Source organism: Protopterus annectens, chromosome 1.part0, assembly GCF_019279795.1.
Source record: "Protopterus annectens isolate FY-2018-M chromosome 1.part0, PAN1.0, whole genome shotgun sequence".
Lineage (NCBI taxonomy): Eukaryota > Metazoa > Chordata > Ceratodontiformes > Protopteridae > Protopterus > Protopterus annectens.
Genome location: NC_056725.1, coordinates 1021101646 through 1021126749, shown reverse-complemented (window position 1 = coordinate 1021126749; position 25104 = coordinate 1021101646). Strand labels below are relative to the sequence as shown.

At 43.0% G+C, this 25104-nt stretch overlaps 1 protein-coding gene across 1 annotated transcript in view; it reads right to left on the bottom strand.

The window, feature by feature from the left end:
• Positions 1–14924: 14924 nt before the first annotated feature.
• DDX1 (DEAD-box helicase 1) overlaps positions 14925–25104 on the bottom strand; it is a 1380291-nt gene continuing 1370111 nt past the window's right edge. Inside the window, exon 26 of the mRNA XM_044064805.1 lies at positions 14925–15266. Within this exon, the coding sequence (XP_043920740.1) occupies positions 15136–15266 (131 nt within the window). The 3' untranslated portion in view covers positions 14925–15135. The remainder of the gene's footprint in view (positions 15267–25104) is intronic.

Genomic DNA, 25104 nt, shown 5'->3' with positions numbered 1-25104 from the left:
TGTACTATGTTCTTCATGTTTCACTGTTGCAGTTATTACATTTGGGTAGATTCCCAAAGCTACGGTTGGGAGGAGGAATTTAGATAGCATTAGGGCTAGCTATAAGGCCCTGCAAGACTGTAGTGGCGAAGCCAGCTCTGGATTTACAGAAAATTGGCAAATGATAATGCTTGGTGGAAGTATGTACAGAAATCCAGGTAGCAGCTTCTAGGATGTCCCTGGTAGGGACTCCTGTGAGAAAGGTTGTAGAGGTAGATGCAGCCCTGGTGGAGTGAGGTCTGATCCCCTAGGGGATAGGTTTTTCATGGTGCTTATAGCAGAAATGAATGGAATGGCTTATCCATTTAGAAATGGTTCGCTTTGAAATAGCCTTCCCCTCTGCCCCTGCAGCAAATGCCGCCAGCAGTTGCTCAGATTTCCTTTGAGGTTTAGTCCTGTCCAAGTAGAATCTAAGCTGTCTGTGCACATCTAAGGAATGCAGTATCCATTCCCCTTTATTCTGAGGGTTGGTAAAGAAGGTTGGCAAATGAATGGACTGATGAAGAGCCACACTGGATACCACCTTGGGCATAAAGGATGGATCGGTTCTGAGGGACACCCTGTCCGCATGAAAGATGATGACAGGCTCCACTGCCATAAGGGCCTGTAATTCAGATACCCTTCTAGCTGAGGTGACTGCTGAAAGGAAAGCTGTTTTCCAAGAAAGAAATTTTAAGTCTGCAGTAGCAGCTAGCTCGAAAGGAGGTAGAGTGAGTTTCTCAAAGACAAAGTTAAGGTCCCAGGTTGGGGTTGTAGCTCTCCTGGGTGGTCTCAAATTTTCGGCCCATCTGAGGAACTGCTTGAGCAGTGGATGAGAGAAGAGGGGTGGTTCTGTGTTATAATGAGCTGAAATGTCTGAGGCTTGGATTTTAATGGAGGAAAAAGACTGGCCCTTGTGAAGCATCTCAGTTAAGTATTGTAAAATCTGAGGTAAAATGGGCGCTGCTGTGCTCATCCCTTGAGATCGTTTCCAGGCACAGAATCTTTTCCATTTTTCAGCATAAGATTTTCTAGTACTAGGCCTCCTTGCCTCTAAAATGCTATCCATCACAGGTTTGCTGAGGGATGGTAAACGAGAGATTAAGTAATTAGCCAGGCTGCAAGGTTCAGTGTTAGAAACTGAGGGTGCAGAATCTGGTTCTCCTGCTGAGACAGCAGGGAAGGAGTCTGAGGCAGGTGCCATGGAGATAAAGTACAGTTTTGTACCTACCATAAATGTAGATGTCCGAACAGGATAGCATCTGCAGTCATAACAAATGGGTTGTCCTGTCGTCAGGCAGCCCTTCGGTCGGCCGGATTCCAAAGTCTGGGTCCGGCTTCGGCTGATGTAGCACTTCACCCGACGTCATCTCTGCTGGTCTTCGGGTATAAAGGCATCAGCCGACGCCATTTTCCTCAGTGTTTCTTGCCCCAGATGCCAATTGCCCTCTTGGAAAGCTAAATTTTGGATAAATGCCAATGTTTCCAAAATAGTAGAAGGCAAACACAAAAATAAGCATGTATGTACATATATACAAACAAATACACCATAAGAGACTCCCCAGCTAGCTATTAGGAGGGTAAATACCCTAGGAGTACCACAGAGGGAAGGAGGGTGGGTAATCCTGACTGCAGATGCTATCCTGTTCGGACATCTACATTTATGGTAGGTACAAAACTGTACTATGTCCTTCAAGGATGCATCTGCAGTCATAACAAATGGGTAGAATACCATAGCCAAACTAGGGAGGAGGAAGAAGAATTATGGTGTAGTTAGGATCCCTTGCAGTACAGCAGTGGCAAACCCTGCTCGGGATCTAGAGTATAGAGGTAAATTGTAATGCTTGGCAAATGTATGCACGGAGGTCCAAGTAGCCGCCTCAATAATGTCCTTGGTTGCCACTCCTCGTAAGAAAGCTGTGGTAGTGGCTGTAGCCCTTGTAGAATGAGGTCTTATGTTCTGTGGAATTGGTTTTCCATGGTAAGAGTAACAGAATCTTATGCAATTTCCTATCCATTTGGAGATTGTCCGTTTGGAAATTGCTTTTCCTTCCCTTCCTGTTGCATAGGCTACTAAAAGCTGGTCAGTTTTTCTATTACCTTTGGTTCTGTCCAGGTAGTAGCGTAACTGTCTATGTACATCCAAGGTATGCAGCAGTCTTTCCCCCCTGTTCTGTGGATTGGGAAAGAAGGTAGGTAGGTGGATTGCCTGGTTTAAGGACACTCTGGATACCACCTTAGGCATAAATGTAGGATTAGTTCTCATGGACACCCTATCTTGATGGAAGATTAGGAAGGGTTGTACTGCCATTAAGGCCTGTAGTTCCGAAACCCTCCTTGCTGAAGTAATTGCCAGTAGGAAAGCAGTTTTCCATGATAGATGTTGAAGATCTGCTGTTGCTGCTGGTTCAAATGGAGGGAGTGTCAATTTTTCTAGCACAAAGTTCAAGTCCCATGCTGGTAATGGTGGTTTCCTAGGAGGTTTTACATTCTTGATCCCTCTGAGGAACTGTCTGAGTAGAGGATGCGAAAAGACAGGTGGATCGAAGCTGTATTCTGCTGAAATAGCTGATGCATGTATCTTGATGGAGGAATAGGACAGGCCTGTATGTAGAAGCTCTGCCAAGTACTCCAGGATGTTAGCAATGTCTATGTTCGACACATCTTTTCCTCTTTCAGTGCTCCAAATGACAAACCTTTTCCATTTTCCTGCATAGTTCCTTCTTGTTGGTCTGCGGGCTTCAAGGATAATGTCTTTAACCCTTTGGGATAGGTCTGGGTTAGTTGCTGCTATGTGATGTTCCAGGCAGTCAGTTGCAAGGTTTTTAGGTTTGGGTGCATGATGTTGTAGTTGTTCTGAGTTAACATCAAAGGCATCAGGGGTATTGACCACATTCTCCCCTGAGACATGCTCCTCAGCAATGGATACCAGTGTTGTCTTGGCCAATTCGGAGTTATCAGGATTATCCTTGGACGTTCCTCTTTGATTTTCAGTAGTACCTTGTGCATCAAAGGAAGAGGTGGAAATGCATATGCTGTCAGGCCTTTCCAACTGAAGGATAGAGAGTCCACCTTCCATGCAAGTGGGTGGTATGTCCTTGTGCAAAAACTTTTGAGCTGGTGATTGAGTGGGGATGCGAATAGGTCTATTTGTGGCATTCCCCATTTCTTTGTGATGGCCTTGAAGATGTCCGGATGTAGCATCCATTCGTGAGCATCCGAGGTGGTTCTGCTTAACATGTCTGCTAGGATGTTTTCTTTTCCCGGCACAAATATTGCCTGTAACTGGATGTTGTAGCTCAGAGCCATATTCCAAAGGTCCAGAGTCATTCTGCATAGGGGGTATGAATGAGTGCCTCCCTGTTTGTTGATGTACCACATGACTGTGGTGTTGTCTGTCCTTATCATTAAATGGCCTTCTTTGAGGAATGGTCTGAATTTCTGGATTGCTAGTTTTACTGCCAGCATTTCTTTTTGGTTTATGTGCAGGTGCAGCTGGTCTGGAGTCCACAATCCTTGTATGCATTTGTCCAACATGTGCGCCCCAGCCTAGGTCTGAGGCGTCCGTTGTGATGGTTTGGCTTGCTTGAAAGTTGTGGAAGGGCAAGCCTGGGTTTGACTGGCATGCTTGAGCCCACCATAGGAACTCCTGTTTCAGGCATGGGATTAGTGGGATTTCGGTTTCTAAGCTGTGCCTGTGTTGAGACCATAAATTCTTTAGGTACCACTGTAGTTTTCTCATATGCAGTCTGGCATGTGGGACCAGGATTATGCATGATGCCATGAAGCCCAAGGCCTGCAGTACTTTTCTTGCTGTTAGTTTGTTCTGTTTTGTTAATGCCAAGAAGTAAAGAGGGAGTTGTTCTTGTTTTTCTGCAGTTAGGAATGCCATTTGTTTTACTGTGTCCAATTCCGCACCCAAGAATGTTCTTGTTTGGGATGGTATCAGTCTTGACTTTTTTAAATTGACTGTGTATCCCAGGGCTTGTAGTAAGCAAATGACTCTTTGTAAATCTGTTGTCAGCTTGCTTTTGTTGTCCGCTTGTAACAGGCAGTCGTCCAGGTATGGATAAATTTGGATTCCCTGTAGCCTGCAGTGAGCGATTACTGATGCCAGGCATTTTGTGAATACTCTGGGCGCAGTAGATAGGCCAAAGGGCAATGCTGAGAATTGATAATGCTCTGATCCTGCAAGAAATCTGAGGTATCTTCTGCGATTTGGTCGTATGGGGACGTGCAGGTATGCCTCCTTGAGATCTAGAGTTACCAGCCAACACTCCTTGCCCAGCATGGGAAGAAGTTGCTGTAGGGTCAGCATTTTACATTTTGGGACAATGATGTATGTGTTTAAGACGGACAGGTCGAGAATAGGTCTCCAACTTTTCTCTTTTCTTGGTACTAGGAAGAGTCTGGAGTAGAATCCTTTGCCCTGTTCTGTTATTGGTACTCTTCACAGCTCTCATCGTTGTTAATTGAGCTATCTGCTTTAGAGCTTCTGTTTTTTGATTTGGAGGTAGGTTTGGCATTCCTCTTTTTACTGGTAAGGTGTGGAAGTGGAACCTGTAGCCTTGGTCTATGGTTTGCAAAATCCACTTGTCTTTTGTGATATAGTGCCAATTTTTCGAAAATAAGGCTAACTTTCCTCCTAAAGGTGCTGCTATTTGCTCCCTGGTAGGCGGTGTCAGAGCCAAGTCACTGTGTTTGTCCTGTTGCAGTGGCAGTGGTTGTGGCTGTGCCTCGGTTATTGCCTTGCCACTGTCGTCCTCTGTAGGCACCTCCTCTGGATTGATTTCTGCCTCTAGAGCGTCTATTCCTGCCTCTGAGATTTTGAGGAGTCTGGAAAGGACCAATTTTTGGCAGGCCAGTTCCTGCTAAACCTTGGGGGCTGAACCTGTAAGAAATCCTTAACTGTTTGTACAGATTTTGCCTTCTCTTCCATTTTCTTCATTACTTGCTGAGCAGGTGTACCAAATAAACTGGCCTTATCCATAGGAGCATCTAACAGCTTTGCTTTAACATGATCCGGCAAGACCTGTTCTTTCAACCATGCATGCCTTCTTATCACTGTGCCAGTCATGGCTGATCTAAATGAAGCCTCCAGTACATCATAGCCACATTTTAAAGAATGGTTACTAACCTGCTGAATGTTATTCACCATTTCTAAAACATATTTCTTATCTAAGGAGTCATCAGAGGACAGCTTCTTAGTTAACTGATCAAGCATAAACTCTTGGGGAGGCAGATGGAATGGATTCTTCAGCATCGGAATCTTCATAAGTAGAAAAAGGAGCCTCTGGCTGATCTGTAATGTCTGAGTCATCCGAAGAATCATCAGAGGACACTGTCTCGGGGGGGCTCTGCTCTAGGTCTCTTTTCTGGGGGCTGAGAGGCCCTGTCTGGGTGAGATTGGGATCCTCTAATTAAGGATATTAAATCCTCTGCCAGAGTAAGCATTTGTGAACTAGAAGAGGGCCTGTGTGAGGGGGGCTTAACAGGCACTGATTTAACAGTTTTGGCTGCTTTAGCCCTGGCAAAGGCCTTAATAGACATGGCTGCAGGAGGCCTAGCAGCACCACGTGCTGGGGTAGAGACATCCAAAGGGATGGTGTCTGATAAATCACTAGGAACCACAGTAGTAGGCAAAACTTCAGAGGCCGATTCAACTAAGGTAGCAGGAGCCTCAGTAGTAGTCATGGATTCGCTGAAGGTTGACGGTTTCTCGGTTTCGGCGAAACCGAGACACTAGCGCTTGCTTAACCGTGGTTTCGGCGAAACCGCGGACCGCGAGTGTCGGTCTTTTCTTTCGTTTTTAACAATTTGGGAAGTCGGAGGATCCAACGGCATAATGTACGCAAAATCTGAGCCGAAAAACTGTTCAGCAAACTCCGACCGACGCCTAAGCGTTCGTCGGTTAAAGGAAGCACAGGCTGAACAGGCTGCTACGTCGTGGTCTGGGCCTAAGCAAGGCAGGCAGTAAGAGTGGAAATCTTTATGAGGTATTTGTTTCCCACAAGTTAAACAGTTATTGACTTTTTCTGACATCGGCTGAGGCAAGAGAGAGTCCCCAACGGGGTACTTAGCTTTTTAGAAGTCTTCGAAGAAGTATTCGGTAGTAGTAATATCTGGATCTGACCGACCGGCACTTGCGAACAGCTTCTGCTTCGGGCGCCACGCGGCAAGAAAGACTGAGGAAAATGGCGTCGGCTGATGCCTTTATACCCGAAGACCAGCAGAGATGACGTCGGGTGAAGTGCGACATCAGCCGAAGCCGGACCCAGACTTTGGAATCCGGCCGACCGAAGGGCTGCCTGACGACAGGACAACCCATTTGTTATGACTGCAGATGCATCCTTGAAGGACATCCATGACACACTGCGCATGAGGGGGTACCAGTGTTGGCGCGGCCAGTCTGGAGCAACATCATCCTTGGGTTGTCCTGTTTGATTTTTAGTACTTTGGACAGCACAGGCAGAGGGGGAAAGGCATAGACTGATAGGTTTTTCCAGCTGAAGGACAGAGCATCCACTTTCATAGGTTCATAGGTAGGTACTAGGCTATCGGCCCAAGGGCCTATGTAAACATAGCCAGCAAGGTACCATAGCTTACGCCACCCAAGAAAGTTATTTTCCTGTGCCACTGTCTAGAAGAGACACAGAAGTGATCCCCAGGGTGCATTTCCTATTTCCCATCCAATCATCAAGATTTTTCTTGAAGAGTGCTAATGAAGAACTTTGCTTGACATAGATGGGTAGCTTGCTCCAGAGTATAGAAAGTCTCTGGGACAGGAATCTATCCTTCCGTGTCCTGTTTATTGTGGTGACAAGCTTTAGGTCCCTAGAGCGTGTAGCTCGAAGGGATTGGGATTTCTTTAGGTGTAGTATTGTCCTACAGCTCTGGGGTTTCACATAGCTTTATATGTTAGGCAGAGATCACCTCGGAGTAGGTGATATGCTACGGAGTAAAGCTGGAGTTTTTGAGGTGGTCAGTGTAGGACATTTGTTTGAGACCAGTAATACTCTTCGTGAGGTAGTTATGTGGCCTTTCCAGCTGCTGCAGATATCTTGTGAGGTACATTCCAAAAGGGGCGTTGTACTCTATAATGGGTCTAATGAGTGACGAGTAGAGGGGAACAATGACCTCTTTTTTCCTGGATGAGAACCCTTTTATGATGAGCTGTGCACGTAGAAGGGCTTCCTGACTACTGTGGTGATGTGACTACCAAAGGAGAGACTACTGTCCACCTGGGTCCCAAGGTCTCATAGAATGCATTCGATATTAAGTAGATTGCTGCCTATGTGGTAGTTCACAGGGTACAGAGTTTTTACCAAAGGGGATGACACTGCACTTTTTGGCATTGAGCTTGAGGCCATGGCTGTGACACCAGGCATCTGTCTCAGTGAGGCCCTTCTGTAGGATGTCCACATCATTTGGGGACTTGACTATGGCTTCTAGTTTGCAGTCATCTGCGAACTTCGTTAGCCAAAGGCCTTCTGTGTTAGCCTGTACTTCAGAGAAGTAGATACCAAACAGGAGAGGTCCCAGAACGGAACCTTGTGGTACTCCACTTGTCACTGTTTTGAGGCCAGATTTGGAGTCTGCAACTTTTACAGTGTGGGTTCTGTCAGTGAGCCAGTTGGCAACCCATCTTGTGATGTAGGAATTTATAAATAGTTTAGTGAGTTTAGCTATAATTCCAGAATGGGGGATGGTGTTGAAAGCCTTGGCGAAGTCAAGATAGGCTGTGTGAACCACCTTACCCTCATCCACAGCTTTGGTGACTGCCTCAAAGAAGTCGATCAAATTCAGGAGGCATGATCTGCCTTTCACAAACCCAAACTGGGTGGGATCCAGAGTCTGGAGGTTACCAATGTCTTTGTTTATGAGTTCCATGATGATACGTTCCATGGCCTTGCAGACCAGGCTCGTCAATAGATAGATAGTTCCCGGGATCAGTGGTGGCTTCCCCTTTGTGGAGTGGGATAAGTGTTGCTGTGCGCCACTCAGTGGGCACAAAGTCTGATGCGAGGCTATTATTGAACATGGTGCTCAAGTGGGGAGCCAGTTCATTCTGAAGATCGTGTAAAATGCAGCCTGGGATGTTGCCCGGTCCCATGGATGCTGTGTTTTTGGCTTTAGAAAGTGCAGCTTTTACCTGCATAGTTGTGATTACAGGGACTCTGCATTCTTTCTGTATAGATATGGGCCCTTTAGGGGGTGAGAGGGGGGTAAAGTTAGCACTGAACCGATCTGCCAGGATGTTGGTAGTTATCAGTTGGTTCTGTAATTTTTGTGCCTTTGTGCTGTAACTCAGAGCAGATTTGGGCGTTGCCATCTAGATTCTTGACATAGCTATAGAATGCTTTGTGGTTGTCCTTGAATTTAGTGACAATTTTGTTTTCGTAGCTAGCTTTGGAGGATCTTATAAGGGATCTCAGCTTCTTACTGAGGCTGACCAGGGAGCTCCTCCACTCATGGGATTTTACTCTCTCTTTTGCAACAGTTTTTTTTCCTTCTGTTGTACAGTTTGTTTATGGCAGGGGACCACCAGATTGGCTTCCTTTTTTTTTTTTTTTTTTTTGGAGGATAGCGTCTTGGTTCTGTTTGGGATAGCACGATCCATGCACTCATTTAAGTGCTTATAAAGTGCACCTGTGTAGGATTCAGCAGTTGTAACTGTATTGTCCATCTGCATGGATGTCATGAAGTTTACCACTTCTGTCTTAAGAAGCATGAAGTTGGCTTTGGAGAAATTTTTTTACTGTGATTTCCTTAACGGGGGGTGGGGGCGGGATGTGGATATCAAGGGTGATAAGCTTATGGTAGGATCGGACCAACGAGGAGTTGACCAGGTGTGGAACACCGGTCACTCATGTTGGTAATGACTAGGTCTAGGATATTGTTGCCCCTGGTGGGGGTGTGGATAAGTTGATCTAGGGCATTGGAGTTTATGAATTCCAGAAAGCGTTGAGCTAAGGAGTTGGTGCACGAGTAGTTTTCCCAGTTAATGGTGGGGTAGTTGAAGTCGCCCATTATTAGGGTGTTTCCAGGCTTGTTTGTGGGGAGTCCTTGTGCAAAATTTGTCCAAATGGTAGTTCTGGGGAGAAGCAAACAGGTCTATATCTGGGCTCCCCCATCTGCTTGTCAACATGTTGAAAATCCTTGGTTCCAGTTTCCACTCGTGTGGGTCCATGAGGTTTCTGCTTAGTCTGTCTGCCAGTGTATTTAATTTTCCTGGCGGGAATTGAGCTTGTAAGTGCACTTGGTAGCTCAAGGCTGTGTTCCACAATGCCATGGCTAGTCTGCAGATGGGGTAAGAATGTGTACCCCCCTGCTTGTTTATGTGCCACATAACAGTGGTGTTGTCCATCTTTAGCATTAGTTGTCCTGGAAAAATGTGGTCCTTGAAGGCTGTCAGAGCATTCTGTACAGCTAACATTTCTTTTTGATTGATATGCAGGTGCATTTGACTTGGGTTCCATTTGCCCTGAATGCACTTCCCTGCCAGGTGAGCCCCCCATGCATAGTCTGACGTGTCTATTGTTAGGGTTTGGGTGGCAGGGGGTGGTGTGAAAGGTAGTCCCTTGTTTTGGTGGCAGACTCCTGCCCACCAAAGGAACTCTAGGTGTAGGCAAGGTAGGATAGGAATCATTGTTTCCAGGTCTAGAGAATGTTGACACCATAGGCTTTTTAGATACCACTGTAGTTTCCTCATATGCAGTCTTGCATATATAATTAGAAGAATGCAAGAGGCCATGAACCCCAAGGCTTGCAGTATTTGTCTTGCAGATAGCAGGGCTTTTGTGGCTACTTGTTTGAAGTAATTTGTCAAATGAATTTGTTTCTCTGGTGTGAGGTAAGCCATCTGGGAAGTTGTATTCAAGCTTGCTCCCAGGAATATACTTTGTTGACAGGGTACCAGGTGTGATTTCTTTTCGTTTAGGGCGTACCCCAGACAAGTTAGAACCCTTTGTACAAAGGCCAGATGATTCAAAAGTATGTCCTGGTTTTCTGCCTGAATTAGACAATCGTCCAGGTATGGGTAATTTGAATATTTCTTTGCCTGCAAAATGCAATAACTGGAGCTAGGCACTTTGTGAATACCTTGGGCGCAGTAGATCAGCCAAAGGGCAGTGCAAAGAATTGATAGTGTGTGTAGCCTGCTTTGAAGCATAGGTATCTTCTGCAAGATCCCCTGATTGGGATGTGCAGGTATGCTTCTTTTAAATCTAGTGTTGCCAACCAGGCATCTTTGTCTAGCACAGGAAGTAATTGAAGAGTCAGCATTTTGAATTTTGGAATCTCCAAATAGGTGTTTAGAGTAGACAGGTCCAGGATAGGATGCCAAGAATTGTCTTTTCTGGGTACCAGGAAAAGTCTCGAGTAGAAACCTTGTCCCTTTTCCTCTTCTGGTACCAGTTGGATAGACCCCATGCTTAAAAGAGAAAGTACTTGTTTTTGGGCCTCTGCCACTGATTTGGGGGTAGGTCCAGCCACCCGCTTGGTGTTGGCAACGTGTGGAATTGAAATCTGTATCCCTGGGACACTATATTTAAAACCCATTTGTCCTGGGTAATGCGTTCCCAATTCTTTGCATGAAGAACAATCTTTCCCCCAAAAGGGGCAGTCAGTTGATAAGTGCTTGCAAATTTTAAAAGGAAGTCATGGAGACAGTTTACCATAGGGGAGAGTCGTCTTATTCCCAGATTTGGAAGTGGAGGCTCCCCACTGCTTAATTCTGTGTCCCCTGGGACTGAAACCTGGGTTTTTTGCTGCGTCTGGGTTTGGCTTGAGAAGACCTGGAAGGGGCTGGAAAGAACCAATTCTTAGAGGGCCAGTGCCTACTAAATCTGGGAGGCTGAACTTGTAAAAAATCTTTAACAGTTTGCATAGATTTAGCTTCATCTTGCACCTTTTTAAGAAATTCCTCAGCCTTGTTGCCAAACAGGCGGTCCTGATTTAAAGAAGCATCCGACAATTTAGCTTTAACATGATCAGGCAAAGACTGCTCCTTGAGACAAGCATGCCTTCTAAGCACAGACCCAGTAAAAGCAGCCCTGCAAGAGGCCTCTAATGAATCAAAACCACATTGAAAAGTATGTTTTCCACCTTGTTCAGCAGAATGCATTAAATCCTGTAATTCTTTATTTTCCACACAGTCAGGAATCATCATCATTTTCTGTTTAAGTAGTCCAATAACATGTTGCTGATACTTTAACATATGAAACTGGCAGTTTAAAGCCCTAATGGCCAAGGTTGCAGAAGTGTAAACTTTCTTACCCCATCTATCCAGCGCCCTGGAGTCTCTATCAGAAGGGGTAGGATTTTTAGCAGTAGAAGCCTTTATGCTCTTTGGGCCCCTGTGAAATAGTCTCTGGATCTGCAATAGGATTTTTAAAAAGGAACTTGTGGGACTCAGTGACCCTGTAGTATCTGTCAGGTTTTCTGGGAGCAGAAGGCAGGGAATCATGAGCCGAACTAGATTCCGAAAAAGCATCATCAAACAATGTCTAGTACAGGGGGAATAGCTAAAGGCCTATGTTGAGGTAGGAGAAGGAAATCCAAGCCTCTTTTTTGAATCAGAAAAATCCTGGCTTTCCCAGTGGAAATGCTCCCTTAGAGTATGTAAGGTTTCCCCAAAAGAAAAATCCTCAGGAGGGGAAGCAGAGGGAATGGAGTCCTCTGCATCAGAATCTTCATAAGTAGATAAGGGCAAATGCAGATCATCAGAAGAATCAGAAAAAACAGAATTCTGATCAGAAGATTCATAATCAACTTCAATCCTAGGCCTCTTAAAAGGCTAGTTGGCTACCCCTGATTAGAGTTATTAGATCTTCAGCCATTCTTATCATTTGTTTTTTGGGCATAGATAGAGATTTAGGCCTAAGTAAAGAAGGAGGCGTCAGTTTAATATGCAAGTCCATAGGCCTGAATACACCCTCAGAAGCCGGTGCCTGCACAGCGGCTCCAGACCCATCCAAGGTAGAGACATCCACGGGTTCCATAGTTGAAGCATCTCGCGGCATACCGGACTCCGAATGGGTCTCAGTAGAGGCCTGCGAATCAGAAATAGTGGCTATCAGGGGCTGCGAAAACGCCTCACTGAGTATCAGCGAACTGTCGACTGGCTTAGGAGAAGCATCGTTGTCAGTTTTGGACCTCGGCGGCCTGTCTCTGTCTTTATCTTTGCATTTTTCGGAATCCCAGTAGTCAGATGGCTAATCAACATTTCTGTATAATTAAACAGAGAACCAAAATATTTAGAGGTGAAAATATAGAGACGACGGATAGTGCGCTGATTAAATAAAGCTCAAAACCGACAGTAAGGTACGTCATGGTCAGGGCATAGGCAAGGAATACAGTACGAATGAAAATCTTTATGAGGTATTTACTTTCCACAAGTAATGCAATTATTAACTTTTACTGACATCGGTAAGGAGCAAGAAAAGGTTTCCCCAACGGGGTACTTAGCTTTAGTTGAAGACTTCGGTTCTGAAGCTCGAAAACGAAAATTTCAGGAGTCGGCCGACCAGCACTTGCAAACTGCTTCTGGCACAGCACGGCAAGAAAGAATGGTGTAATGGCGTCGGCTGCATGTTTTATACCCCTGACAACCTGACATCATGGAAGAAGGGACAGCAATCAACGCAGGACCCAAGACTTTGTTAATCAGGCTGAATGAGGGCTACCTGCAAGTAGATAACCCAAATGTAATGACTGCAACAGTGAAACACGAAGAACATCTATAGCAGGTTCAAAGGGACGCCTAGTCAGAGACTGCAAAACCAGCGTGAGGTCCCAAGGAGGCGAAGGGTCCTTAATTGGGGACCGAACCAGAAAAGCCCCCTTCATACAGGCCTTACAAAGCCTAGATGAAAGGGTGGATTCGGAACTCTCATGGAAATTAGAAATTGGCACCAACTGAAGCTTAATAGTTGAAAAACTTGCTCCCGCTTGAAAAAGAGAGAAGAAGAACAAAAGAACATCTGAAACCAAAGCAGAAAAAGGATCCAGATTCCTGCTCCTGGCCCAAATAGAGAACCTTTTCCATTTACTCCTGTACACTTTCTTAGTAGAGGGTTTTTGGGAGCCAGAATGATGCATTTAATGGGGATGGTAGCCTGGACTGTTTAATGATCATTGGAACTGGGGACACCATGCAGTAAGGCGAAGGGTCCAAAGGTTTGGGAGAGGAAGGACCGAAGGATGGGAAATCAGATCCTGACATGGATCCAGTATCCATGAAGGATACTTCAAATGAGACCTGATGAAGGGGGCGCCATGGTTGACAAAGCCAGAAAAGGGCAACGAGGATAAGGGATGCCCTCAGGTGTTGCACTTTCTGCAGAGCCTTGGGTATTAAGGGAACAGGAGGGTATGCATAAAGGAGATCTGGAGGACAATCACGGACTACAGTGTCCCTTGGTGACTCCCCCTGGGGGGGGGGGGGGTCAGGGCAAAATACCTGTTGCATTTGTGATACGCATCTCCCATGCTGACTTCAAAAGAATGGAAATCCAGCATAGGGACTAGGAGTGTATACCTTCCATTTGCAGATATACCATAGCACCGTGGTATCTTCTGTCCTTAACAAATGAATGCTTAGTGTTTGACTGTTTTTGAATGCCACAAGGCCTATGCACAGCTGTCATTCCTTTCGGAAAATTTTTTTTAAATAGCTTGTTACTTGTCAGTTAAAGACTGGGAAGAGAGACTGGAAAGGCAATTTATAAATAAACAATGGGAGGACATCTATAAGGCTCCCAAGTAAGCAACATCTGGAAGGGTTAGGATTTTCATGTGGAAGCATTTGCATAGGTATATCTAATCAGACTTCAGAGTATTTTTCCTCAGGTTGACAGCACATGCTGGCAATGTGATGGAATGGACAAGGGTAACCGGTTGCATGCACTTTGACAGAGCAATGAGTTGGCAAATTCCCTACAGAGTACTCTGCCATAAATGCTGGCGGAACAAATGGCTGCAATTAAAGAAATGATTCCTTTCAGCTGGGACACAGGATCTGAATTACCTTGACATAGTAGGGCCTTACCAAGTTTAACTCGATTGGCTGCAAAAAAAATTTACTACAAAATGGAAATCTAAACTTAAAATCAACTGTACATGAAACACTAAATATTGAAAAATAGATAACAGACCAGGAGGTGAGATCTAAGAAAAGGGAAGGAGCACATTACACACTAATAAATAGAATTTGTGGAAACAAAGCATGTAGATTAATGTTCAGGAGGAGTGAATTTTCAGAGAAGGCAGGAAGTGGATTATGTAATATTGGGATGAATGATAATTAAAAAACAAAACAAAAAAACAACGTAATATGCAACATACAGTGTATGAAAATGGCAAATGTTAATATGGTTTTCACTTCTGTATATGTTCCCATGTCTTAAAAGTAATGATTTAATAACAGTTTAAGATTTGTAAGAAAAGCCCCACCTCTTCCACCAGCTGGAATGCAGTTCCACTAAGAATACCCTGCTTACTCTGGAGATGAGGCTTCTTCCCACTATAGCATCAAAGCCAACTGTTTACAACCCAGAGAAACTTTACGAGTCCCAGCTATCCTTCCTGCCTGGCTCCTCCAGAGCCAGGGATGCTTACCGAATCCCTGTTGCCTGCATTGTAGTCAAGGCTTCATTCCTTTACATCAGAGAGTCAGTCTAGAAGGTTAACAATTTCTGGTTAAGGAAGTGGAACAGCATGGTACCAGGGTATCTCTTAAAATTTAAGAAATACATAGTAGTAGTGCAGTGATGAACATCCAAACAAAGTGAACAAGATGCAGAAAACCTCGCTTCCAAAATGGAATCTAAGCATTGTGACATTATTATGAAACATTAATGACAAGTCTCTAATTCAACCTATTAACAAAAAGGGCACTGAAAACATTCAGTTTTAAGTATTTTTTTTTTTATTTGCCACACACAGACTCTGTTATCACATCCAACAGAAAGAGTACAACCTTCCAATACTTAAACCAATCTGATCGTGCAAATGCTTCTTCCTTTCTATTAAATTAGCCAACGTTTGTAAATTTGTAGTTTGCACTTCTAAAGGGTATGCACCATGAAGGATTTCATGCTTCTAATGTCATTACTTTCAGAATGCTTTGAACAGTTGATTAGGAAGGTATCCAAGCTGTAAGAAAGAAGACTGTGCCTCCTTTTCTAGTGCAGCCAGTTCTTGGACAGTTGGAGCCAAAATTTCCACATGGCCTTTGTAATTTCCTCCTGCCAAGAAACAAAGTCAAAAAATACTTTTGCATTAGAATGAACAGCAACAGGTTTTCCAGTCTGAACATATGCTGTGAGAACATATGTGAAGTTTCTGAATGTGTTACAGACATCATGATCTACAAAAAAATGTATTATGTAAATTACTGAATAGAACAGCTAAGGCTTCATAATAAATGAGCAACTGTGGTGGACAATAAAAAGCAGTGAAAGACAGCTATGCAAAAAAGTACAGCTGTATAAAATCTTACCACAACAGCAGATCTCCTGCTTCCCACAGATACAGTACTCTTACTCCTGGGATATCATGCTGAGGATGCAAACTTGTAATGTTTGGTGAAAGTGTGAAATAACAGCTTCCAAGATGGAGTTAGTATCAGGACCCTTGAAAAAAGCACACACGGAGGCCAATGCATTGGTAGAATGAACATGAACATAAAAGGGAAGTTGCTTATTGTGAAAAGAATAGCAAAAAGAAATGGCCTTAGAAATCCAGGAGGAGATGGCCTGCTTAGATACCAAGAAACCCAATTTCCTGGTATGAAAGGAAACAAAAAGCTGCTCAGATTTCCTAATGTGTTTTGTCTTGTTCATATATCTGAGCTGTCTATGTAAATCCAAGGTGTGAAGAACTCTCTCACTAGGATTCTGTGGAGAAGGGGAAAAAGGAAGGAAGATAAATAGACTGATTCAAGGACAAATCTTTAACCACCTTTGGCATAAAAGGATTTGTACAGACACCCTGTCCTTGTGAAGAACCAAAAAAGGTGGAACTGCCACGAGTGCTTGAAGTTCAGAAACCCTCTTGGCAGAATAAGAGCCACAGTCAATACAGTCTTGTAGGAAAGAAAAAAGTACAGCTAAGGAGACTGGGTCAAATTCTCAAGAACAAAATCAAGGTCCCATGAAGGAGCAATAGACTTTCCTAGAGGATGAATATGACGGATATCTTTTAAAACAGTTTTGAACTATAAGCTAAAGGTGGATTCAGATGTGAACAAATGGAAATCACTGACAAATGAACTTTAACAGATGACTACACCAAACCAGAATTGAGTAACTCACACAAATAAAGGACTATAAGAACTCCAAATGGCTATGTTTGAGACACCAAATATAAAATCTCTTCCACTTAGTCATATATGATTTTCTAGTAGTGGGTTTTCTGCAAAACCTGAAGCATGTCCTCAGGAAATAGGTGTCTAAAAGGAATCAAAACTCTATCATTCAAGGTGTCAACTGAAGAGTAATAAGTGAGGGGGGGATGAGAGACCCCTTGTCTTGTGTAAAAATATCCATCCTGTGAGGTTATTTGTGATGACTGCCCCTGGCCAGATGAAACGAGGGAGAAGCAATGCTGTCTGGGCCAAAAAGGAATCAACAGAAAGACTTTTGGTGTGTTCCTCATGACCTTGTGCACGACCTTTGGCAATGCAGTAACAGGGAGATAGGCATACAGAAACTTTCCCTTCTAAAAAAAAATACATGGTGCCACTTTCCAAGCTGAAGGACTTGGCACTCTGAACAAAACTGGGGAAACTGTTCAGAGAGGAGGCAAAAAGATCTACCTGAAGAGTATCCCACCTATGTACAATGTCCAGAAACACTTCTCTGGGAAGCATCCATTTATGAGGATTTGCCCTGGACCTGCTCAAACAGTGTCACCAGTTTGTACTCTGAAGTAATGTAGGCCATCTGAAGAACAAAGTAATACTGGACTGCAAAACCCCAAGCCAGAAGAGCCCCCCAGAAAAGATAAGATTCTGTGACCCCTTGCTTGTCGATGCACCACACAATTCTGGTATTGTCTGTAAAAGCCTCGACAGGACCTAGAAGTCAAAGGGAGTGAAAAACATGGAGACCTAGAAGTAGAGCCCTCATCTCCTTGATGTTGATGTGGTCTGCCAGTTGTCGATGAGATCAAAGACCCAGGACTTTTAAGTTGCTGGCGGAGGCTCCCCAACCGTGATTGAAGGCATCTGTGTACAGCTTCTGAGTAGGGAGAAGAACCTGAAAAGGGAGATCTGGATTCAGAGAAATCTGGTGAACCCACCAGTGGAGCTAGAGCTTGAGACAAGGCAACAGAAAAATCAGATATTCCAGAGGGTGCTAGAACTGGAACCAAACATTTGTAAGATACCACTGAAGTTTCCTCATGTGGAGTTTGGCAAAGGGAACAATGGGAATGGCAAATAGCTTGTACCCCAAAGCTCAGAGAGATTCCCTTGCAGGAAGGACTGGAACACAAGAAGAGTCTGAAAATAAGCAGTCAAAGAGAAGACTTTGGGAGGCAAGCCAACAGTGGAATGGTCTGAATCCTGCAAAGAAGAAACACCTGGTCCTAAGCAGGAGTCAACAAACACTTTTTGAGATTGAGTGTGAACCCCACATTGCACAGAAGCAGCAGTGTAGATCCTAAAAGCAAAAGCTGCTGGGGGGGGGGGGGGTATTACTAAAAAGGTAGTCCAAATAAGGAATATAATAGAAGGTAAAGCAGAAAAATAATGAGAGGAACAAACAAACAAACAGATAAAAAAAAAATCCTTAAGAGAGGGTGAACAGAAATTTGAAGGTAAGAGTCCTTCAAGTCTATGGATACCAGAAAAGCTTAAAGAAGCAACAGAGGGAAAAATGCCCAAGAAGCTCAGGTGCAACATCCTGGAGGAAGGAACCTTGAGAAAGGTGTTGAGAAAAGATAGGTTTACAGTGGGCTTCTACAACCCCTTCTTCCTGAGAAACAGAAACATCCTGGAATGAAAACCTGCTCCCTGCTGAGGCAGTGAGACAGGTTGGCTGGTTCCCTGTACCACCAGACTTTGCAGAACCAAAAGAAAATGACAACTGACAAGGAAAAGGATGAAGAAAGCCTGAGAATGGAGAAAGGGACTACCCCCCCCCCCCAAAATAAATAAATAAAACATTTTGGATAATGAAAAGTACCTAAGCATCTGTGGTTATCTGTTGCCAAATAACACAAGCTTCAATCGCTGGGACAAAGGAATCTGGCCAAGGGGTAGGACTGACTGAACATCGTGGAAAAATGAGTTTTGACTCTCAGCACCCTGAGAAGGCTTGTTTGGAGAAACCTTCCTAGCAGACCCTCCCTGCCCCTAGAAGGCTGTTTAGTCTGCCTACAAACAAAAGACTTAAAAAGAACGTGTCTAAAACTTAGGAACAGGAGAGACAAAGATTTGTTTCAAGTTCTGCATAACTTCACCATTATCTTGAAAGGTCTTAAATAATTCTGCTCAGCAGTGCCAAAACATTTTGGTCATCTAAGGCAGAATCCAATAACTTGTCTCTGTCTTCAGGCACAACCTGGAGACATAACCAAGAATACCTCCTCGTAACAGATCCGGATGTAGCTGCCCAAGAGTAGGCATAAGCAGCATCATAGCTACATTTAATGGGACAAGCCACCAAAGAACAGCTTAAAAGGGAAATGCCCTCAAACTGGGAAAAAGCCAGAACATACCTAGTTATATGGATCTGGTAATTAATAGCCCTGAAGGCCAAGTTGGTAGAGGTATATACTTTTTTTTTTTTATATACCATACTTGCCTATGGCACAGCTGTTTATTTATTTTACATTTGTTGACCGGGATTGTCCGACTGAGCTGAAGAGCCCTCTTTCAGCAGAGGCCCAGGGAGAAAAGCTCCACCATATTAAATTATTATAAATTAGCATTAAACAGCAATGTTAAAGGATTATTACAAGGCATTAAGTAGCAATACAATGTTATACAGTGTCAATAATCAGGAATATAGCAAAACTATTTCAAGATGTATAAAAAAATGTCATTAAGATGAATATAGTTTTTGGGGTAAGTGGTTACAAAAACCCAGTTTTATCATAATGTAGTTGCATGAAGGCAAGACAATTACAATAGAATGGGTCTCTGAAGCGATTTGCTTAATAGATTTTAGAAGACAGTAGAAAGAGTAGTCAAGGAAGATTAGCGAGAGCTGGTGGGAAGAGTGGAGTTAAGGGCAGAAAGTAGATTAAAGTATGAGAAGTAGGGGATGTTTAAAGAGGGAGGGTGCAGTGGCAGAACCAGTGACGGTCTTAAATTGTTTAGGATTTGTAAGGGTCCTGATTTCTAATGGGAGCCTATTCCAAGCAATAGTGGGGTGATAGCTGTACATGTTGCGTCCAGCTTTAGACTTGGGATTGTAGACTTGTAGTAGGTCTTGGTTAGAGCTTCGGAGAGGTCTGGAGGGAGAATAATGGGATATGAGAGGGGATGGTGCTGGGCAGTAGGAAGGCTGGTACAGGATAGAATGGATGATCTGGAGCTGACAGAGAAGAAGTTGGTGGGATAATTCAAACCAGTTTAGGTGTTTTAGAGAGAGACAGTGATGGGATTTGTAGGTTTGGTGGGCAGCAAATCTAGAAACCTTGTTGTGGGTAGAATAGAGTTTGGTCAGGAGTGCTGAGTTAAGATTTGTGAGAATTTGAGAATTATACATTAGACTGGGTAGAATGTAGGCAAGAGAAAGAATAATCTTGGCTTCAGAGGTAAGGAATTTCTTGTTACGGTAAAGGAGCCCTAGTTTTAAGCTGATCGTCGATGGTTACGCCTAAGAGCTTAGTGTTGGATTCTACCTGAATGTGAGTGTTATTAAGGGACTGTATGGAGAAGGAGGGTTTAATATTGTTGAACTTTTTAGGTAGGAAGAGTAACAGCTTTGTTTTTTTAGGGTTAAGGATGAGGTGGTTGTTGGAGAGCTAAGTTAAAATATGCCTGAGTAGCTGAGAAGAGCTTAGAGGGAGAGTTGGCTGTGGTGATGACTGTACAGTCATCTGCGTATTGCACTAAAGATGACCGAGGACAGGAGGTATACAGCTGATTAGTAACGATATTAAAAAGTAAACGCCGTAGGACAGACCCTTGAGGTACACCCATTTTTACAGGGAGAGGAGGGGAGAGTGCAAAGTGCCATCTCACTGATTGAGATCTATCAGTGAGGTAGCTGGAGAACCATGCAGCAGTATCACACAGGAGAAGTTGAGGTTATTGCAGTTTGTGCAGCAGAAGTGTCTGAGAGACCGTGTCGAAAGCATTTGAGAGGTCCAAGAATAGGCAAGAAATAAATTTATGGTCGTCCACGGCTATAGAGACAGTGTTGAGGAAGGCTAACAGAGCTGTAGTGGTGCTATGTTTGGGTCTGAAGCTGTGTTGAGTGGGTGTACGCAGATTTTCCTGTATTCGATACTGCATAACTTGTTTATGAATACATTTTTCTAGTACTTGAGAGAGGGGAGATGATAGCAATAGGTCTAAAGTTGTAGATATCAGAGGAGTTACCTCCTTTATCAAAAGGTAAAAGTTAGAAGTAAACTATCTAAGTTGCTGTTCCAATGTGGCTACAGAAATAAGAGCAGGATCACAGAAGAACTTTTACATAAAAATTGTTGAGCTTCAGGTTTCTTAGGTGCAGGAGGCAAAGATTCAGGGGCCTGAGAAGCTACAGTGAAAGTATCCAAAAAGGTTGCCAGCACTGCAAAAACTGCAGAAGGCTGAGGAGAATCCATTTGAGTTCACAGTATCATTTTTGAACATGAGAAACCTGGGAACAATCCCACTTAAAGCATTCCATCATACATACAAACCACTGTATCCCCAAAAGACAATTCCTCCACAGAAGAGTCAGGAGAAAGAATCCTCTTCCTCAGAACCCAGGGCAAGGGAAGAATGGATTTGAGAGGAGTAAGCCAATGACTCCTCACCACAGTCTAACTTTTCTTTAGAGAATCCAGAGTCCCTATGGCATTTGTAAGGTCTGGAAGACCAAGAAGCAGAAGTAGGAACATACAGTATGGGGGGGTGGGGTGGGGTGGGGTGGGTGGAGTGGCATAACAGCACTGAAAAAGCCAGAGTTAAATCCTGCCATTCCTTGTGTGGATCCTTAGCCACAGGGCCACAAGCTTAGTTTTCTGCTTCTTTTTAAAAGGGACATCAGCTTTATCAAATCAGGAGTTTCAGATGCCTGATTAGATTCAATGAGGGTACCAGGCACCACGAGCAAGCGCAGTAATAGTACACCTACTGCTTCATGCCAGCAGCTTACACCCACAAATGACCAAGCATAATGTCAAAGTAACAGGGTATATGGACTGCTCATGTGTCGTGAGAAAACATCTAATTTTCTAAAGAACCTGTAGGATCTCACAGAGTTCTTGGGGCATGAAAATGGGACTATCAGACATATTTTTTATCTCATTAAGGACCTAAAAACAAGGGAGGGCACCATCCTTCTGTAAACCACAAAAAAGATTTTTTTTTTTTAAATGCGATTTCAGAGGTCCTTACCCTTACCAAAAGGAAGATAAACTGAAATGTAGTATGACCTCAACTTTCAGTAAAGATACCCATTAGATTAAAAGGCTAATGTGTGGCAACTGGTCCATTTTGTTTAGTAACAGACTGATGAGCAAGATTCTGGATCCTGGCCTTACTTTTGTTATCAAAAAAGGTAGGAACATTAGGTCTTATTTAGAAGGGATGTTCAACAAGGACAGTATATGGAGATGTTTGATACCTTTACATGATCCCTGTAAATTCTGTACCCTTTGAGAGTCCATTAGCTGGAGAGATTTTTTTTTCATCTGCCCAAGTGTGGGTAAGAAATATGACAGTAAGGTAGTTGTGAACTGTAAAAGTAAAACTATGGTTTACAGAGCCCAGTGCTCCAACTGTCTTTCTTTTTTGTATGCAGGGAAGACTATTTCTAAGTTGAAAAGGAGGACAGAGCAATACACATTTGAATTTAGAAATAGACTAAGCAAGAATTATCTTGCAAAGCACAGCATTGAATCACCAGGTCATTCTTTTTTCACTTTCACATTTTGGACATGATCAGAATAGGTCCACTTGAGGGGAACTGTAATGCCATTCTTGAAAATGAAGTGCTGGAATGTCAAATTCGCCTTAACGCCTACAACCTCCCTGAATGTAATTCTGTTTGTTCAATTAAATGCATTCCTCAACTCAGGAAACTGGGCCACAAATTAATTTATTAAGGACTATGACATGACACGTTCACTCCTTTCTTTACTTCTCTTGGGACATTTTATGCCCGTATATTTGATGGTTTCTGCTTATCTGTTCTTCTACAACACACACATATGCATAAGTCATTTACATTTTCCCCCACTGATTGCTGGATGAAAACTCTTTCCCGTTTTTAACACACGATAAAAATATGAAAAAAATAAAAATTGTAATCTGTGATGTTTCTTTATATCACATCTTTTCCAAAGTTACCACTGTGGGTGACATTTTCTTGATTCATGTGCCTGTTGTCTCAGACTGAGACAGACTCCGAGACAGAGAGAGAGACAGAGACAAAGAGAATCTTCACGAAACAGCCAAAGCCTTAGCCAAAGGATGAGGTGAATAACAAGCTTCAACAGCTGCACTGGCACAGACACCTACAATTGTACTTTAACCACATTTCACAGCAGGTTTGCTGTTTTAAGGGGTGGTCTGCAACAGTTTTGAAAGCTGACATTTCAAAACTGAGTTAGGAAATTTCCTCAATTCTTTTACTAGCTTAAATGACAAAGGAACCAAGGTATTGGGAGCAAATAATTAGAGAGAAAAAGGTAACAGAATGGGAACAGCCCAAGAATACATTTGGATTTGCAGGCTAGAGATTGCTTTCCCTTATCAGGGACTGATATCAGAGTACAGACATACAGAAAGGAATACGGGGATCCTTAGTGAAAGACCAGAACTGGTAAGAATTTTTGTAGAATCCAGAATGGAAGCTGCTGTTAAAAAATGGATAATTAGCACTACATATAAAATACTGCATGATAACTGTAGGAATCAAACTGAGGTTAGAAAGGGCTGGGAAGAGACTGGATAAGCAACTCAAAGAAATAATGGCAGGAAATACACATGGCTCCCAAATATGCAACAAAGGTTAGACGACCTAGGATATTTGCCTGGAAGGGTACCCTAAAGCAGACTCCAAATATTTTTTCCTCAAGTAAATTAGAAATACTGGAGCTGAGATAGGGAAGAAAAAGATAAAAGAAAGAGGTACTGGAGGTGAGATAGGGAAGAAAAAGATAAAAGAAAGAGGTAAATGGGAATACGTTTTTTGGGACATTAATAAGTTGGCAGACTTTAAAAATTCCCTTCAGACTACTCTAACAGAAATACTGGGTAAACAAACTGTGGAATCGGAACTGCCTAGATAAAGTAATGCCTTGCTGAGTTTAATTCTGGTAGCTGCCAAAAAAATAATTACTAGAAAACAGAAAACAACGCCTAAACCCAACTGTAACAGAAGTGGTGAATATAAGAGTGATAAAACTGGAAGTGAAATCTTTAGAAAAGGGTAGGAGCAAATTACATAGAAATACATGTGAACTGTGGGAACAATACATGCAGAATAATGTTTTGGAGGAGGAATGAGGTTTAAGGGAAGGCAGGAATTTAATAAACTATGTAATGGTTGAATGGTGACTGTACAGAAGGTTATATGTGATGTATAATGTTTGGAACTAAAAATATGTCAATATGGTTTAAAGGTATGACTGTCTAATTCAATAAAGATGTTTGCTTAAAAGATTCTATTAGCTTGATGTGTCCTTTATTTTACAGTATGCATGTGCCAATCAACAGCAATGATACTTTTTTAAAACAACCCTTCAGAAATTTGCCAGTGCATCATGGAATGATCTCAACATAGATCGGACTGAACCAGATAATACTCTGTATTTTAAAAAGAAACTGAAAACCTACCTACTACCAGAATACAAATCCAATAGTGTTACAGACTAGGGTTAAACATCCTTCACCCTTTTTACTTACTAGGCTTATCTTAAGGAATGACGCATCCTGTCACTGACGTCAAGCTTCTGAGATTTATTTTTTTTTAACTGTTACTGAGTTCCATGTATACTGTACATTTGCATTTACAAATACCAGACTGCTTTCCTGTACTGTTCTGTTCAATTTACTGTACACACAGCAAGTTTAGTATTCTTTACAATGCTGGACCTTTTTATGTACATGCCAGATTTATCTCAGCATTGTGACCTAGTGGCTGAAAAGGGTCTCTTACCAGACCACTCACCGGGTTAACAAAATAAGTTCAAACTACACCCAGAGTAGCAAATGTACATATCTTCTTTGTTTGTAACTGAGCAATATGTCAACGTATGCAATTTGCAGACCCGGGGTGCATTCACTGTGAACACCAGGGTCAGGAAAGGGTTACCATGAAAGTACTTACATTTCTCTTCTACACCATAAAAGCACTCTGTTTTCTATGTGTACATGTTCCTGAGTAATGTGTTCTGAACAAGTGTGCTCACAGGTATCTTTGGAATGCCTGAACTGCTGGTGGTACTGGCCACTCATTTACATTCCCTGAAGTCCCAAAAATCAAAATCTTGCTTGCTGAGTGTTTGGTAGTTCCTTCACTTTCCAAAAAAAGGCTCCAGCATTAATTATAGGACTCTCCAAAGGAGACGTCCACCAAGAAAAAGCCCAAATATAACAAATGCGTCTCAACTGAGAAAGGAATATATCAAAAGCAAATCAGGAAAGTAGATAAGCTCCTCCTCCTCAAGACATCTCATTTTGAGGAGAGTGCACACTCCCTTTCTTTGTATGACATGCTTTCTTGGAGGTGGATGGTTTACCCAGCAGGGGAATGGGGTATGAATTTTCTGCCACACTACTGGATACTCTTTGGAAAGCACACTCAAACTGCATGAGCCAGGACAACCATTAGTAAGATGGATGCCTTAGGAGCAGCTGTCAGGTCTACCAAGAATAGCAGAAGAGGTTCTGGCAGTCAGATTAGATTCCCC